Source organism: Caenorhabditis elegans, chromosome V, assembly GCF_000002985.6.
Source record: "Caenorhabditis elegans chromosome V".
Classification (NCBI taxonomy): Eukaryota; Metazoa; Nematoda; class Chromadorea; order Rhabditida; family Rhabditidae; genus Caenorhabditis; species Caenorhabditis elegans.
The window spans coordinates 17,586,762-17,601,592 of record NC_003283.11 but is presented as its reverse complement, the minus strand read 5'-3'; the positions used below and the strand labels follow the sequence as shown (position 1 = coordinate 17,601,592).

The 14,831-nt window shown below is 39.5% G+C and overlaps 1 protein-coding gene and 3 pseudogenes across 6 annotated transcripts; 1 reads left to right on the top strand and 3 right to left on the bottom strand.

Annotated features, from left to right (window-relative positions):
- Positions 1-720: 720 nt before the first annotated feature.
- Y6G8.9 lies at positions 721-1,615 on the bottom strand (annotated as a pseudogene). The gene is made up of 2 exons: positions 1,433-1,615; positions 721-1,371 (listed from the first exon to the last, which is right to left on the bottom strand). Coding segments are annotated over exons 1-2 (834 nt in total).
- A 1,021-nt stretch (positions 1,616-2,636) lies between these two features.
- Y6G8.2 (F-box domain-containing protein) lies at positions 2,637-7,249 on the top strand. 3 transcript variants are annotated; one of them, NM_001269818.3, is made up of 6 exons: positions 2,637-2,721; positions 2,933-3,650; positions 5,235-5,498; positions 6,000-6,103; positions 6,149-6,839; positions 6,888-7,249. In NM_001269818.3, exons 2-6 carry the CDS (start codon positions 3,216-3,218, stop codon positions 7,167-7,169), a joined length of 1,776 nt encoding a protein of 591 aa, NP_001256747.1. In that variant the 5' UTR covers positions 2,637-2,721; positions 2,933-3,215; the 3' UTR covers positions 7,170-7,249. The 3 variants fall into 3 exon arrangements, 1 of the variants encoding a protein (NP_001256747.1); NR_070114.1 differs by having other exon boundaries at positions 2,663-2,721; positions 4,449-5,498; positions 6,888-7,173; NR_070115.1 differs by having other exon boundaries at positions 2,663-2,721; positions 3,908-5,498; positions 6,888-7,173.
- Positions 7,250-7,349: 100 nt separating this feature from the next.
- srz-45 lies at positions 7,350-9,206 on the bottom strand (annotated as a pseudogene). Its single transcript has 4 exons — positions 9,045-9,206; positions 8,293-8,584; positions 8,082-8,243; positions 7,350-7,613 (listed from the first exon to the last, which is right to left on the bottom strand). Coding segments are annotated over exons 1-4 (880 nt in total).
- A 411-nt stretch (positions 9,207-9,617) lies between these two features.
- Positions 9,618-14,741, bottom strand: C38D9.5 (annotated as a pseudogene). The gene is made up of 8 exons: positions 14,648-14,741; positions 11,859-14,183; positions 11,710-11,810; positions 11,486-11,662; positions 11,126-11,439; positions 10,622-10,719; positions 10,094-10,308; positions 9,618-10,045 (listed from the first exon to the last, which is right to left on the bottom strand). Coding segments are annotated over exons 1-8 (3,752 nt in total).
- Positions 14,742-14,831: the final 90 nt, after the last annotated feature.

Genomic DNA, 14,831 nt, shown 5'->3' with positions numbered 1-14,831 from the left:
ATCGATGATTGTGTTTTTTCAACTTTTTGTGCAAAAAATTGGAATACAGTGTACTTACCAGGGATGCGCCAGACCTGTTTTCCAGGAAGCAAGTAACTATAATTCTTCTGCGAAAAATCCCAAAAAAATTCAATAAATTTTCAAGAAGCCAAGAAATTTATAATGCCTATATTTTCAACCCAAAATGCCACAAAACTACCAAGTTTTGAAACTTAATATTAAAGGATGATAATCAAATAAAAGCTTACTACTGCAACTTCTGACACTGCCAAGTTGGCAGAATTTGAGATTTCATCTGCAATAGGGGTTTTTCCGAAACTTTGAACCGCCATAACTTTTTTTGAGAAAATTTTCAGAACGTCTCATTACGAAATTCGGTAGTTTTGGACCAATTTGCGTCTAAAAAAGAAAAGTCTCAAATTTATATACTCCAGCTTTAAAGAAAAATAATAAACATTTCTTGAAATCAAAAAAGGTTGTTTCCAGGTTAGTCTAAACTTCCAAAAATCGAGAGTAGACTTGAAAATCGATTTTGTAAGAAGCTGTCTGATCTTCTTTTTTCAAGCTAAAGAAACAATTCATTCACTATCACAAAAGCAAGTTTAAGCCGTCTATGTGAATGAATCGGAAAATCCGTTTTCCATGATCTTAATTCAACAGTTCACATCTCGGTCATCAAATATTTATTCACAATCTCAAAAACACCTCAAGAATAAAGAATCAATCCAAGACAATTAACTTCACACAATTATCAAAATCATCAAATCCGACTACTGCAGTATTCCCATCAGCTCTTCGAATATACTTTGCTCCTCGGCAAACCCGTCGATATTTGTACTCAACCGCCTTATCATTTGGCGCCTCCTCATAACTGATATTTTCGAATAAGATCGCAATATTTTCCTGATCAGGCATATCACTTCCCACATGCAACTCCACGCATTTCAGATGTTGAACATTTCCTTTAATCCAGAACTTCAGAAACAAGTTGAGCTCCTCAAAATCAATCGATGAAACAAAATCTTGAGATTCCATAACCAGCAAATCGTTCAATGTGCATTTCTTGGACAAATTGAATCGTGTGAATTTCTGACAAGCAAAGTTTTGAAATTCACAAGCAGTGTGCGTGGATAGTGGCTCTCCGTCCAAGTCAACCTCGTCACATTGGCGGGAAAAGTTCATTGCGCATTTTCGAGCCCATTCGTCATCTCCAATTGCTTGATTGACTTGCATCGACAGGGATTTGAATTTAAAATCTTTAAATTCTTCATAAATCGATTGGTAGTTGGTTACGGTATGATCAATTTCAATGGAAATCTTTTTGTAATGCCAAAAAACTTCTTGGAAGTGATCGAGGCATTGTCGCGGAGAAAGATCAGAAAGTTTTCAGATATAGTGTGCCAGTTGGCAATCTTTCGATCCCTATACCAACATTTCCGCCTTCCAATCGAGTATTTGCAATTTTACCATAGTAAATGTCCAAATAAAACCCGATTGAACCGTTGTAAATGGTGATTTTCAAGTCTTGGCCAACTTTCACCAAAATCCCGAGAGCCGCAAATTCCAGCGCCTGTGCGGCTTTTCTAGTCGCTTTTGGTTCAAGTGAGAAGATCATTCTGTAAAAAACGGTAATTATAGGCTAGATTTGACCCAAAATAGGCGAATATATCAAATTTCGTAATGAGACGTTCTGATAAATTTCCCAAAAGAAAGCTATGGCTACTCAAAGTTTTGGAAAAATTACCTATTTTTAGCTAATAATTTAAATTTGCCTGGATATTGAAAAACTGGCAAATTGCAGCAACTGGACATTTCCGGCAAATCGGCAAAACGGCAAATCACCGGTATTGAAAATTTTGCGGCAAATCGTCAAACTGCCAGAAGTAAAAATTTCCTGCAAATTGGCAATTTTCAGTTTGCCAAAAAAGAAAATTCGGCAAACCGGCAAATGAAAAATTCTAGCAATTCGGCATATTGCCGCAACTGGAAATTTCCGGCAAATCGGCAAAACCGGCAGATTGCCTGAATTGAAAATTTTTCTGCAAATCGGCAAACTTCCAAAATTGAAAATTTCCGGCAAATCGGCAATCGGCAATTTGCCAAAAAAAGAAAATTCGGCAAACCGGCAGATTGCCGGAATTGAAAATTTCAAGCAAGTCGGCATATTGCCGCAACTGGAAATTTCCGGCAAATCGGGAAAACCGGCAAATTGCTGCAATTGAAAATTTCCGGCAAATCGGCAAAACCGACAAATTGCCGGATTTGAAAATTTTGCGGCAATTCGGCAAAGTAGCTGAATTAAAAATTTCCGGCAAATCAGCAAACTGGCAAACTGCCGGATTTGAAAATTTCCGGCAAATTGGTAAAACCGGCAAATTGCCGATTTGCCAACGAGAAATTTGCCGAAGGGCAATTGCCGACCATCACTGCTGTGAATCAATCTGAATCTTGATAACAGCTGTAAAAAAATTCAAAAAAGTTTTGAAAATCCTATTCTATGCTTAAATATCAATTTTCAATGTTTTACTTTTTGTTGATTCAACTCTTTATCAGTTTTCAACAATGATCATAGGTCTTTCCTGCCGTAGTCTTATCAGTTTACGTCTTTTTTCGTAAACAACATTCTTCTTTAATATTGATTTCGCTAAAGGTTGGTTTTTGCATGTAGAATTCGAAGAGAGCTTGGAGTCACATATTTGGCTAGAAAACGGCACAGAATTAGTGAGTTTTTTGAACACCTATAGACACTGGTATTTGAACATTTTTCAAAACCCATAAAATGTCGGCCGCTCATTGTCGTTCACTTCCTACTATCCACTTACCTACCATTTTCCTATCATTTTTGGAGGTTGCCAAACAATGCACCCGACACCTTCCGGGTCCAATTTTCAAAAAATGTCTCTTTTCACTTTCACGAGCCATTATTTTTCAGCTGCTCTGCCGACCAGTCTCAAATTCTCCAATCATCACTAGCTCAGCTCGATGCCACCCAAGTTATCGATGTTCGTTTGGAAATTCGAAAAGACCAGATAAAGCTGATATTGGAAACTGAAACACCTCTGGAGTCTGGAACAATTGAAGTAAGAAATGTATGGATTACCTACAGACCAACCGACGATGGATGCTTGATTGAGAATAATGACCAGCAAGAGTTCATAGACCGCTTGGAATTTTTCGAAGTTTCCGTTTTGCACTTGGAGCATGCCCTTGGTACTATGGATGTGCTCAAAAAATTCTCAGTGATTTCGGTTAATAAATCTCAAGATGAACCAACCCCCAGCGCTCAGGATCTACTCACAAATGCCATATTCTTAGAGAACCTGAACAGAATGCTGACATCCCGGCAGAAACCACTGAACGTCTTCACTTTTGAAGTAAACTTATGGCAAGAACCATTCAATAATCACGCTGCAATTATAATGTCTCATCTCAACTCCAACTTCCTTAATTTAATAATTCTGAGCACCCCTATCCCGGGGACTCATTTGAAATTTGACGCTATTGTTACCTTGGAGCAGTGGCTCAATGGAAAGGAGGTTAAAATGAAGAACCTATCGACTGACTTAAAATTTGATGCCTTTTTTCATTTTGCCAAAGTGAGCACAGGAATGGACCCAAATACTTATAGCGAGCTGACTTTGCTGAGAGACGTAAGTATATATTGTTTTATGGCTCAAGTGGTGTCAGGCTGTCCCATTATGGTTTGATCTACACAAAATGCGGAAATTTTTCGCGTAGAAAAATGTAACATCGACATGTTCTTAATCATGCAAAATCAGCTGAGAACTCTGCTTCTCATCTCCCGCATTTTTTGTAAATCTACGTAGATCTATCCGGAATGGGTCACTCTGGCACCACGTGATGGCTTAAAGTAACTGAAAAAAAACTCTGAAACTAATAATTTCAGCATTTTCTAAACCACGAAACACCAGAGTACTTTGAGCTAAACTACCCGGAAAGTTTCCTGAGTAGTTCGTAGAAGTACAAGATAACACCAGGACCCCCCTAGCAGTACCGCACTTCGGAATGACTCGTGGTCCTTCCACGTTATCAAAAATCATATATATATCGTTATCAAAAAACTCACTCTGTTGGAACAACGTTTTGATCAGCATTGTCAAACCACCTGCCTTCAGTCTAGCACATAGGCCGCCGTTCAAACCAAGCACACCACAAGCCGCGATCTTCCTATGCTGGCAGAAAATTGCATAGTTTAAGCAGCTACTTGCCTGGTTTTAATTTCCTGATTAGTATGGCAGAGACCACTTCTGACATCTCACTGGTTTCTAGCCGAACTCATTTGGATTTGTTTTTTGAGCTAATCAGAAGCCTGTTGCCTCAAAAATTGTTCAGCCCAGCCGGCTCCTATCGGCCGCGATCTGGCGGCTAGGTTCTACCCTGTAGATGTCGGGCGCATCTGGACCCCTCTAATCTTATACATATTGCAGTCCCATAATCACCCGATCAGTCATCCTATCAAAAACGGCTATCAAAACTGAAATAGAGAACGCGGAAGATCATGCCTTTGCCCTGATGATCCATGAAAGCCAAATCATGATTGATATGATTTTAGCAGCGGTGCCAAATTATATTCAAAGAGCTCTGACCACGCAAACATTAGATGAGACTAAAAATATAAGAATATCATACAAGCCAAGAGGAGATTGGTGTATTATTGAAAGCGAAAGAATGCAAGAAGTTTCACAGTCACCCGTTTGCAAAGTCTCAGTATTACACCTTGAATACCTGTTGAGATCTATACCAGTTCTTTGGAGCTTCTCGATTGCCTCTATCACAAATCTGGAGCTCGATGGATCCAATGAGATCCTACTTCAAATCCACAAAACCTTGCAAGACACCGTTGAAGCAATGCTCAGAGAAAGAAGCTCTAAACTTAAAGTTAATACGTTTGTAGTCACACTGTCTGAAAAACCAATCAATGAGCATCTGCCAAGAATCATGGCTTGTCTGGAGCCTCAAGTTCTTAAGGAAATCATTTTGACGGGCGATAAAGGTAAACTTCATTGTGATGGCTTAGTGAATTTGGAGCAGTGGAAGAATGCATCTTTATTGTCCATCAACAATTTCTATGTGAAAGCTGCAATTTCGAATTTCCTCCATTTTGAAGACGTTCGAGTAACTTTTGCAAAAATAACTTACGATGATTTGATTATGTTAAAGGAGGCAAATTTGTCAGAAATAAAATTAGGAAACAAAATAATAAAGTCTTTCAGCACTTCCTCGTCAACGAAAAGCCTTCTACATTCGAGCTCAACTTCAACCGATATGCGAAAACCTCTGAAATTTCAAATGACACCAACAACGTTGAGCCACACGAGGTGTTCGGGGAAACTGAGCATGTTGAATACAAGAACGGCGGAGAGCTTCACAGAAAGATTTGGTATTTCCCACATGAGGTTCATACTTCATATGATCTTCGGATCGAATATTGTATTACAAATGATTATACGTTTCAATTTGGATTTGTGGAAGCAGAGGTTAGTTTTTAGAGACTGTTTAAAGTTAGTAACGTAGTTCGCTCAAAACTTGAAACTATTTTCAAGTCGGTAGAAATTGATAAATATGCTGTCACAGTACTTTTTCAAAGCGGTATTCATAAAGGCAAGCCTGCAGCTACGTCTTGGCGGCTTGATGGCCTGATGGCCTAGCGACCTGACGGCGTAGCGCCCTTGAGACCTAGCGGCCTGGCGGACTTGCGGCATTGCGGACTGGCCTTCTCTGTCTCAACGCGAACTGCGACCTGAGTCTTACTGAGACATCATAACACAGGTCGAAAAACGTCACAGGTCGCTAGATCGCATGTTGCATTGAAAGTTAGTTCGCTAGGTCGCGGGTCTTAAGGCTAGGCGGTATCGTGCCGCATCGGGTTCCTGTAAGTAACTGCACTCGTCCATAGCCTCCGGTAAGTTTTAGCCGCTGTCAAAGTATGTCAAGACAACGGAAGAAAATTATCTAGATAATAATTTGCCAGTTTCCAGGTAAAACCACAAATCGTAAACTCTGACTTCAACTTGCTATCTCTCATATCGACTAATTACCAGGCTATGAAAAGTATCATAGAAAAGTGCTCCTTTGTCACAATGTAAATTTTCTGTTGCGTGATCACATCGTACTTTATGAATTTCAGCTTGACGCTTCGAAAAGTTTGTAAAAACCTCCGTAATTTCATCGACACCACACATTTCAACTTCCCCGAACGGAATGTTTGGATAACATTTGATGGAAAAGATTCAATGCTTGAAGTAATAACCCCCGAGGGGAAAACATCCCTTACCTATAAAAAAGATCCGATCGGCTGCAAACTTCTTGCATATCCGCCGATACCTTACGGTTCTGATTTCATTGCAACTCGGATGATGCCAGACGATACACCGTTAAACTGTTGTATGAATGACTTGGAACAAATTCTGAAGCACCAAAAAACTCCCATAAGCAAACTCGCTTTTACCCTGCGTTCCATAGATGATGAGTACATTTATAAGCTAAAGGAAACTCTGGTGCCTCAAAGAACTCGTCTACTAAAGGTCAAGTGTGTTGCCATGCTGGGAGTTGATCTACCGATAATAGCAAGGATTCTGTCATATTTGGATCAAAATGACCTAAAAATGATTTTCTTGAACTATGATGCATATAGTAAGGTTGAAGAAGAGGAGCTTGACTCTACTAAAATTGTGGAGTTGGGGCAATGGAAAAGGGCAGAAGAGCTTTGGGCCCGTGACTGTGGACTTTCATTTTCAGTTAAAAATATCGAGCACTTTCTGAGAGTTGAAGTAACGTTACGCACAATTTCCGTTGAAGACTTGGTTCATTTAAAGGAGGTAGGCATAATACAAGTTGTTCGTGGTTATCTATGGTATAAATTTCAGATCTTCAAAACCTCATCCGCCAATCGAAAATTTGACATTAAAGCCAGATCATTCGATGCAGAAGATTTGACCCCAACTCTAGGAGCACCGTCTCTTTCAAACAAGATCGAACAAAATGTTGTTCATAAAAAGTGGTTCTTCAAAATGGAAATGGACAGACGGAGAGCAGTTTGCATAGATTATCTGGAGTGTATCGCTGGAGAAAGGGAGATAACGGTATTTGTGTTTTCCCATGTCGAGATTTCTGATGTTCCAGCAAATGTGCTACGTTGGGAACAATAAAAATTAAAGTTTTAATTTAAGTTCAGGATTTATTGTAGTATAGCGTTTGGTACATCATTATGTGAATAAATATTATTACTCTTTTTATGTGGCTACTGGTTACTCGGGCTCATAACGTGCATTAAAATAGGGAAAGGATCTTTATTCGATTGTGAATAAGTGTAGAAAAATAAACAAATGTTATGCCTGAGAAACTTGACTTGAAATAATTTCAACAGCGTTCGCGGGCCGTACCGATGAACTGACATATACACTATTTCTCATAAACTGACGGAATCTGAGTGAGGAGCAGAGCATATTCGAGTTTCGCTTATTGCAGGCCAAATATGATACTTGAATGATCAGTGGCATTGTGACAAAGTCGGATAGTAGAATAAAGTGAATGAACGTGCTCATGAAAAACTCGCCGCCACGCATTGATGCAATGAAGAATGGAATGTAGGTCTGAAAATGACTTCTGACAATCCTCATTACTATAAATACAAAATATTTGACGTCTGCTGACTACGTCATCAATGGGCAAAGCCTAGCTACAATATGGGAGGAGCTTTCAATACCCTAGGACGCCATGGGAGGGGTCAAACAAGCACCCTTTTCGCTGCAAGATCATGGCGGGAAATTCAGAATTTTCTAGAATAACTGGAGACTCCTAGAACTGTCTAGAAAAGAAACTGGAAACTTCTAGAATATTCTAGAAAAATCTGGAAACTTTTAGAATTTTCTGAAAAAATCTGGAAACTTTTAGAATTTTCTGAAAAAATTTGAAAAGTCCTAGAATCTTTTTTTTTACTTTTTCTAATTTTGCAGTTATTTTGAATAATAATCGAAAATCTGGCGAAGCTAGAATTTTTAAAGGTCAATTAGCAGATCCCGTGTAACGTCGGTCGCTTAAAAACCCAATCTCAAACTTACCGACTTGAAAATCAGCACAATCATTGTCTGCCAGAATATATAAGTCTGCGGCCTATCTTTTTTGAATGCTCTCAGACTCGACTGTTTCCGAACACTAAACATAATCGGGATGTAGAGAATTGCAGAGACAAATATAAGAACACTGAGCACTAGACAAGTGATCTGCAGAACATTTTTTTCCAATTGAGGCTGAACTTTATAGAAAACCTACCTCGAATCCCAAATCCACACGGGAAGATGCTTTATCGGTATCTTCATTGTTATCATAATCAACTATCAGAAAACTTATGATTTCTTTAGCAATAGTTGCAAAATACACATAACGAATTCTCAATCTTGTTTGAACCCATATTAGAAATTTTTCAGATGACGGCCAAAAATATAGCGTGAATCTTCCAATAGATAGGAAAAATAACAGCAAGTGGAAGGCTTGCATGCAGATATAAAGCACGTAGAAGAGGAAAAGCATGAGTATTTGCAAAGATACATCAAATTGGATCACTCTGAAAATGTAGAATATTCGAGTTTCCTAGCTGATCCTTACGCCTGGGGAAACTTCATAAGAAGTGTGGAGTCAATAAGAAGGATCACAAATAAGAAATAGGAAGTTTTGACCAAAAAACAGAAGTGATTCGTGATAGAGAAGAAGAGGGTCTGAAGTAGAAGTGAAGTGTTTTACTTGGAAATTCTATGGAAAAGTGCAAAAGATAGGGATTGAGAAGCGCAAATTATTTCACATACTCACACGTGGTGTCAGGCAGTTTTGTTGCGGTCGGTTTGATTTACAAAAAATGCGGGAATTTTTTCCCAGGAAAATGTGACGTCAGTACACTCTTAACCATGCAAAATCAGTTGAAAAGTCTGCGTCTCTTCTCCCGCATTTTTTGAAGATCAAACCGAAATGGGGCATTTTGACACCATCAGTAGTTGCAATTTTTTTAAAAGAGAGTTTTTCAGGCTTACCTTGTTATCCCGCTCTCTATTAACTTGATTAATACGCAAATAAAACGGAAGCAATGTAGTATACACTACAATCAGAACCACAAACCCAATAAGAATTACAGTAACCGGGTCTCCTTTTACGTTCCGCAGAACATCGGTGATAGAAGCCTGGGTGGTGTTCATCTGGAAGTCATAAACTGAAAAACTGAAAAAATTAAGTAATGTTGCAACCAGGTGTGTGCTTGACGTGTGTAGTCTTCCAAGTATTTGCAAATACATACGTAGATACTAGTAAATTCAATTTGATTAACTTTTAATGTGCGCGGAGTTATGTTTGATCGGAAAAGCTTTAAAAAATATATGGCATGTAAACAAAATAAACAATTTTAGAATAAAGCTTCGCACTTCTTGTGAACATATTTTCAGCCTACAAACAATCGTTACAACGTCGGCTGCCGCTCTTCAAGGTGTGAAAAAAATTAAGTAAAATTGGATTTCTATCAAAAATTCATTTAATCAAAACCTTTAAACCATCACACATTATATCATTATTATTTCCTTCTCTCATCTACTATATGGGGCTTCAGTATTCTTCTATTTGGTCGGCGGCGTTGCGGCAGATCCAGTCACGGTCAGTGTATTAACTTGAGAGCCAGCAGTGTTGCTCAACTCGGGTTGACTTGAAGTACTCTCATCTTCCTTCGTAAGCGTCTTCTTGTTTTTGAGTGCAGATCTGTTTTTACCATACTTTTCATATTTCAAAACATTCTCCGTAGTGATCTTGAAACCGAGCAGGAAATGGGTAAACTTGTCCGTGCTCATGAAGAAAAATTTCGGATTCTCGAGCCACACTTGCTTGAAGTTCAATCGGACCTGATCCCAACTCCGCGGACGGTACAAGAAAATGTTTTTCGGTTTTTCCTCACGATGATATGACGGTCCTTCCTTTGGATTTGTTGCCGGAAAGTCTCCTGTTCCATCGTAAACTCCAAGTTGAGAACAAACAATGCGCAGCGTGGCCCCTGAAAACATATGAATAGTTAGACATTAGGAAATATGTGCAAACTTACATTCCGGCTTGATGACAAACTCGTTATACGAAACACCCGAATTCATAAGGTACGGAACATTCATTCGATTGATGAAATTTTTGATCTCAATCAGAGCTTTATACTCTTTGCCTTGGAAGAGCATCTTGGTGACACGGAACTTCATATTGTCAGTGATAGTAGAAGACTTATCGATACATGCCTTGAGCCAACGATGTCCCATGATCATGGAAGCGCTGAAAACGTTGGTATAAATCAGTACGACCAAGATCTGAACCGATCTAGCCACTTTTTCTGACATTTGAATTGAAAAATACCTTTCTAGGACAAAGTACACGCGATCTAGTCACCACATAAAAAAACCTACACAGCTGATAAAGACAGGCGCAGACGCTTGCATAAAGCCACCGAAGTAGCAGAATCTAATAGAATAAGCCGTGCATAAGCGTGAGCCTGAGTCTAAGTCTAGGCCTAGGCCTATGCCTGAGCCTAAGCCTAAGCCTACTTGTCCAACTTGATCATATGTAATGAGATCAGCCCCAACCGTACTTGAAGATATGTTGAAGATGGTATTCCCGGACGTGCAAAACATTGTTCTCATCAGTCTTCGCCACATAATGAGTCGGCCTCTTTTTATCGGGAAGTACCTAAAATTTAAATAACTACACCCAAAATAATAAAACTGCGTGGCGTACACTGCAGAAAACCTAATATTTAGGCCCCGCCTTTTTCTCGTCCACTCACGGAGAAAAGGAACAAATTTGGACCCCAACCACTATCAGGCCGCGGACATCTCGCGGGTTCCGCGCGCCGATGCGTTTAACTAGCTGTGGGCGTGGCGAACTGTCTCCGCCCGCTGCGAGTTAAACATAGCGGCGCGCGGAGCCCGTGAGATGTCGGCGGCCTGATATTGGTTGGGGTCCAAATTTTTGCCTTTTCTCCGTGAGTGGACGAGAAAAAGGCGGGGCCTAAATATTAGGTTTTCTGCAGTGTACGCCACGCAGTTTTATTATTTTGAGTGTATTTGGCTATCTACATCTCCAGCCAACTCACGTATTGCGGAAACTTTCGAAAGAAATCTGCATTGTAATGCTCTTCGGCTGGAATCGCCTTCTCCACTTCAATCAAATAGTCATGCTTCGACACTGGCTCGGGGAGCACAATTCTATACGATTTGCCCTCATACTTCTTGAATATCTTCAAACATTTCGTCTTCTTCATCCTCTTTGCTATGTCATACGGTGTTTCCCCTTCATGGTTCAATATTTTAGTAGTTGCACCGTACTTGATCAATGTCTCAATGTATTTTGTCTTTCCTTGGGCTACACACTCATGAAGCATTGTATTTGATTGCTTGTGACTTTGGACTGAAAAATTGAATATTTAATTAGTCTCAACATTATTCAGGATTACCTTTTGCATTCACATATGCTCCGTTCTTCAGACACTTTTTGAATGCACCATAGTTGTTTCTCAGAATATGAATGTAGGCTGGAATACAGGTACCACTTCCGAAATCTACTGGCTCAGTCTCCCTGGTATAAGATAGAAGCACCCAATATTCTGGATCATGAAGAAGCTTTGAGTACTCTAAAAAACAAAAGAACATACTTTTTGCTGAAACAGTGCTAACTTACGTCTATACTTGCGGATTTTCAAGAAAAGGAGCACACCAGCCACTACAATCAGAATGGCACCAAGGGCACCTCCACAAATGAGCATCAAGGTTTTCAACGAGCTGAAATTTATTAAATATTGGAACAAATATATCACCACAGAGACTCACATTCCGTTACTATGAGCACCAACTGCTCCTGAGGGATCCCTCTGAATTCCGAAGACATCATCAAAGTACTTGCGGATTGGCACCAAACTCAAGAAAGCTGCCTTGATACTGACACTGTGTTTGGAATAGTCAAGTTCCAGCTGGCTCAGCTCTGTGAATGTAGGTGTTGCTCCTTTTATCTTAGAATTCTGAGATGCTTGAAGAGCTGGAACAACTGATTTTCCGATGAGCGAAGTATCAATGGGAACTCCTGTTATCTCAGAAGCCTTCGAGAGTATTGATCCATATTTAATGAGATCCTTATCACTGCTGTGGTCCTTTGCATACTTATCCAGCTTCGTCAAATCATCCAACAACTTTTTCATTCCGTCTCGATTTTCCTGGATCCAGGATGACTGCATTTCCGGTAAACCAGCTATCAGATTGTTAACTTCATTTGGTGAATCTGCAGCAGTTGACACCACAACTTGTTTAGCCAATACATCAGACAACTTCCTCAGAGCATTTATTCCAGTTGCAAACTCTTTCATCAAAGACTGAGAGTTTTCCATTTTTTTTAAAGCTACTGCTCTCTTAGATTTTGATGTTGCACCTTTACGATCCATCGCTTCTTTCATGGCTGTCAGACTTGTTTTCAACTTTTCAGTCGATTCCACTATACCCTTCACACTCTGAACTTCGTCTTTCTTGATTTCCCGAACATTCAGTCCAAACTCCAGCATTTTCTCAATTTTGCTTGCATCAGGATTCGCACTTTTCAAACTTTTCAATGCATCTACCAATCCTGTGTCAGACAGACTATTATGAACAGAAGCAATAGAATCCCAGTTGTAAGTGGTCTTTGAGATTTCGGTTAATCGAGCGGAGAACTCTGGTTTTATCTTGCTAACAACTGCATTGATGCATTGATAAAAGATAGGAGCTTGTCAAAATCTTTAATTTCTCTAACCTTCTTAACCCTTTCAAAAATTTCATCCGCAACTGTAAGGGCTTGAGCACCTGATAATGCTGATCTCAAAGACTGGACAATTGATACTACATCCTTGTGCTCACCGGATAATACACTTTTATATGTTTTCTCAACGAAAGCCGCTCCATCACCCACTTCTTTCACATTGTTGTAAATTTTCTCAAAATCACTGAACATGGGAGATCCTTTGATAGGCTTTAAATCCTTAACGCTTTTGGTGAGCGTGTCAATCGAGTTTCCTACGTCAGTATTACCGGCAAGGATTTTTCCAGCTGACGATATACTTTTAAACAGCATACTAAAATTAGCTACTTTTGTGGAAGGGTCTGAAAGACTTTGAAGCTTTTTCCAATTTTCGACGTAACCCTTAGCCAATTCACCAATTTTTGCAACAAAATCCAACGATGTTGAAAGTTTGGACATATCGCCACCTTCAGCTAATGTATTCTTAAGCCATTCACTTTTCAAATTCTCTTGAATCTGCAGAATATCACTAACTCCATGAGGAAATCCCAAGGAATATAACTTTGAAGTTTTTCTCTCATTAGCCAGAGTACCTAAGAAAAGAACAAGTTTTTCAATTGACTGGGCAGTATTGAGATATGTATTATGCTCCTTCATAATTGGTATTAAAACTTTTGAATCTTTTTGAACGGCTTTCAAAGTTGACTGAAGATTAGTTAATGCCTCGAAAGAACTCTCATACTTTTTCCCTTCTTGGCTTTTAGCAAAAATAGGATCAAAAACTTTATAGAAATCTTTTTGAGCATAAAAATTCTTCAGATTTGACTCATGATTTGTAATATCCGAAAATTCATTTTGAAATGATGATAAATCAATGGATAATTGATCAAAAGCAGTTATGGCCCCTGCACTTGCTCTAGCATTTTTCGAATCAAGAGTATTGTTTTTCAGAGAGTTCAAATTATTCAACACATTTTTGAATGTTCCAATTTTGAGAAAATCCACATTTCCAGAAATTGAAGAAACATAATATTTTGCCTTCGTGGTTAAATCCGGAACGTCGACCACCTTCTCTAAATCATCAACTCGAGTTTTCATGAACTCTAAATTAAGAATCGCTTCCCGAACTTTTGATGAATCTTTCACAGGATTATCCTTAAGTTTGCTCACGTGCTCATAAGTCTTATCGAGATTTCCTCTGATCTTGCTCGCGTCAATCTCAGTTCCAATCAATTTTGCAACAGCGTCTCCGGACTCGATATCAAGAAGCTCAGCGATGACGTCATTCGGCTTTGCAGATCCATCGAGCAGTGCTTGTTGGAGGGAAATTGCATTGACAAGACGTGAAAGGGATGAGAAGTTTTCGACTGTTTGCTGGAGAGCCGAGTATGCTGAAAATAGAAAAATTAAAGTAAGAATTTGATAATGGGCTTTTACGTCGTGTTGCGTGTCGCGTTGCGTGTCGCGTTGCGTGTCGCGTTGCGTGTCGCGTTGCGTGTCGCGTTGCGTGTCGCGTTGCGTGTCGCGTGTCGCGTTGCGTGTCGCGTTGCGTGCCGCGTTGGGTGCCGCGTTGCGTGTCGCGTTGCGTGTCGCGTTGCGGCTCGGTTTTAGTTGTAAAACTAAATCTTCGTGTCCCTGTAAAGTACACGACTTTCCCACGCGTTCTCCAACAGGCAACTATCAATGGAGCGCGAGAAATGCAATGAAGAAGGAACCCTGTGGGTTTACAGCAGCGCCGCCGAAAATTTTTTCTAAACCAGTTTCAATACACTAATTTCCTGCAGCAAATTATAAGCAAATCCTAGAAAATCGCCACAATCAGAAAAAAACGGCAGCTTTTAATCAAATCACCAACCCGACTGTCTCTCAATTTTCGAAACTTGTTTAGTTGCTGTCGAACATATTCCGAATACAAGAATCGAAAATAACCATGCTCTCAACAAAAGCATCCTCTGAAAATTCAAAATTAAAATCTGAAAGTTGTAGGAACAAAAACTCACAATTATTGTTATTCTGGTCCAGAAGAAATATGAATTGTC

Coding starts and splice junctions, on each gene's coding strand:
- Y6G8.2 (NM_001269818.3), top strand. CDS start 3,216: ATGGATGTGCTCAAAAAATTCTCAGTGATTTCGGTTAATAAATCTCAA. Junction 3,651..5,234: donor AGCTGACTTTGCTGAGAGAC/GTAAGTATATAT, acceptor AAAGTCTTTCAG/CACTTCCTCGTCAACGAAAA. Junction 5,499..5,999: donor TTGGATTTGTGGAAGCAGAG/GTTAGTTTTTAG, acceptor GCCAGTTTCCAG/GTAAAACCACAAATCGTAAA.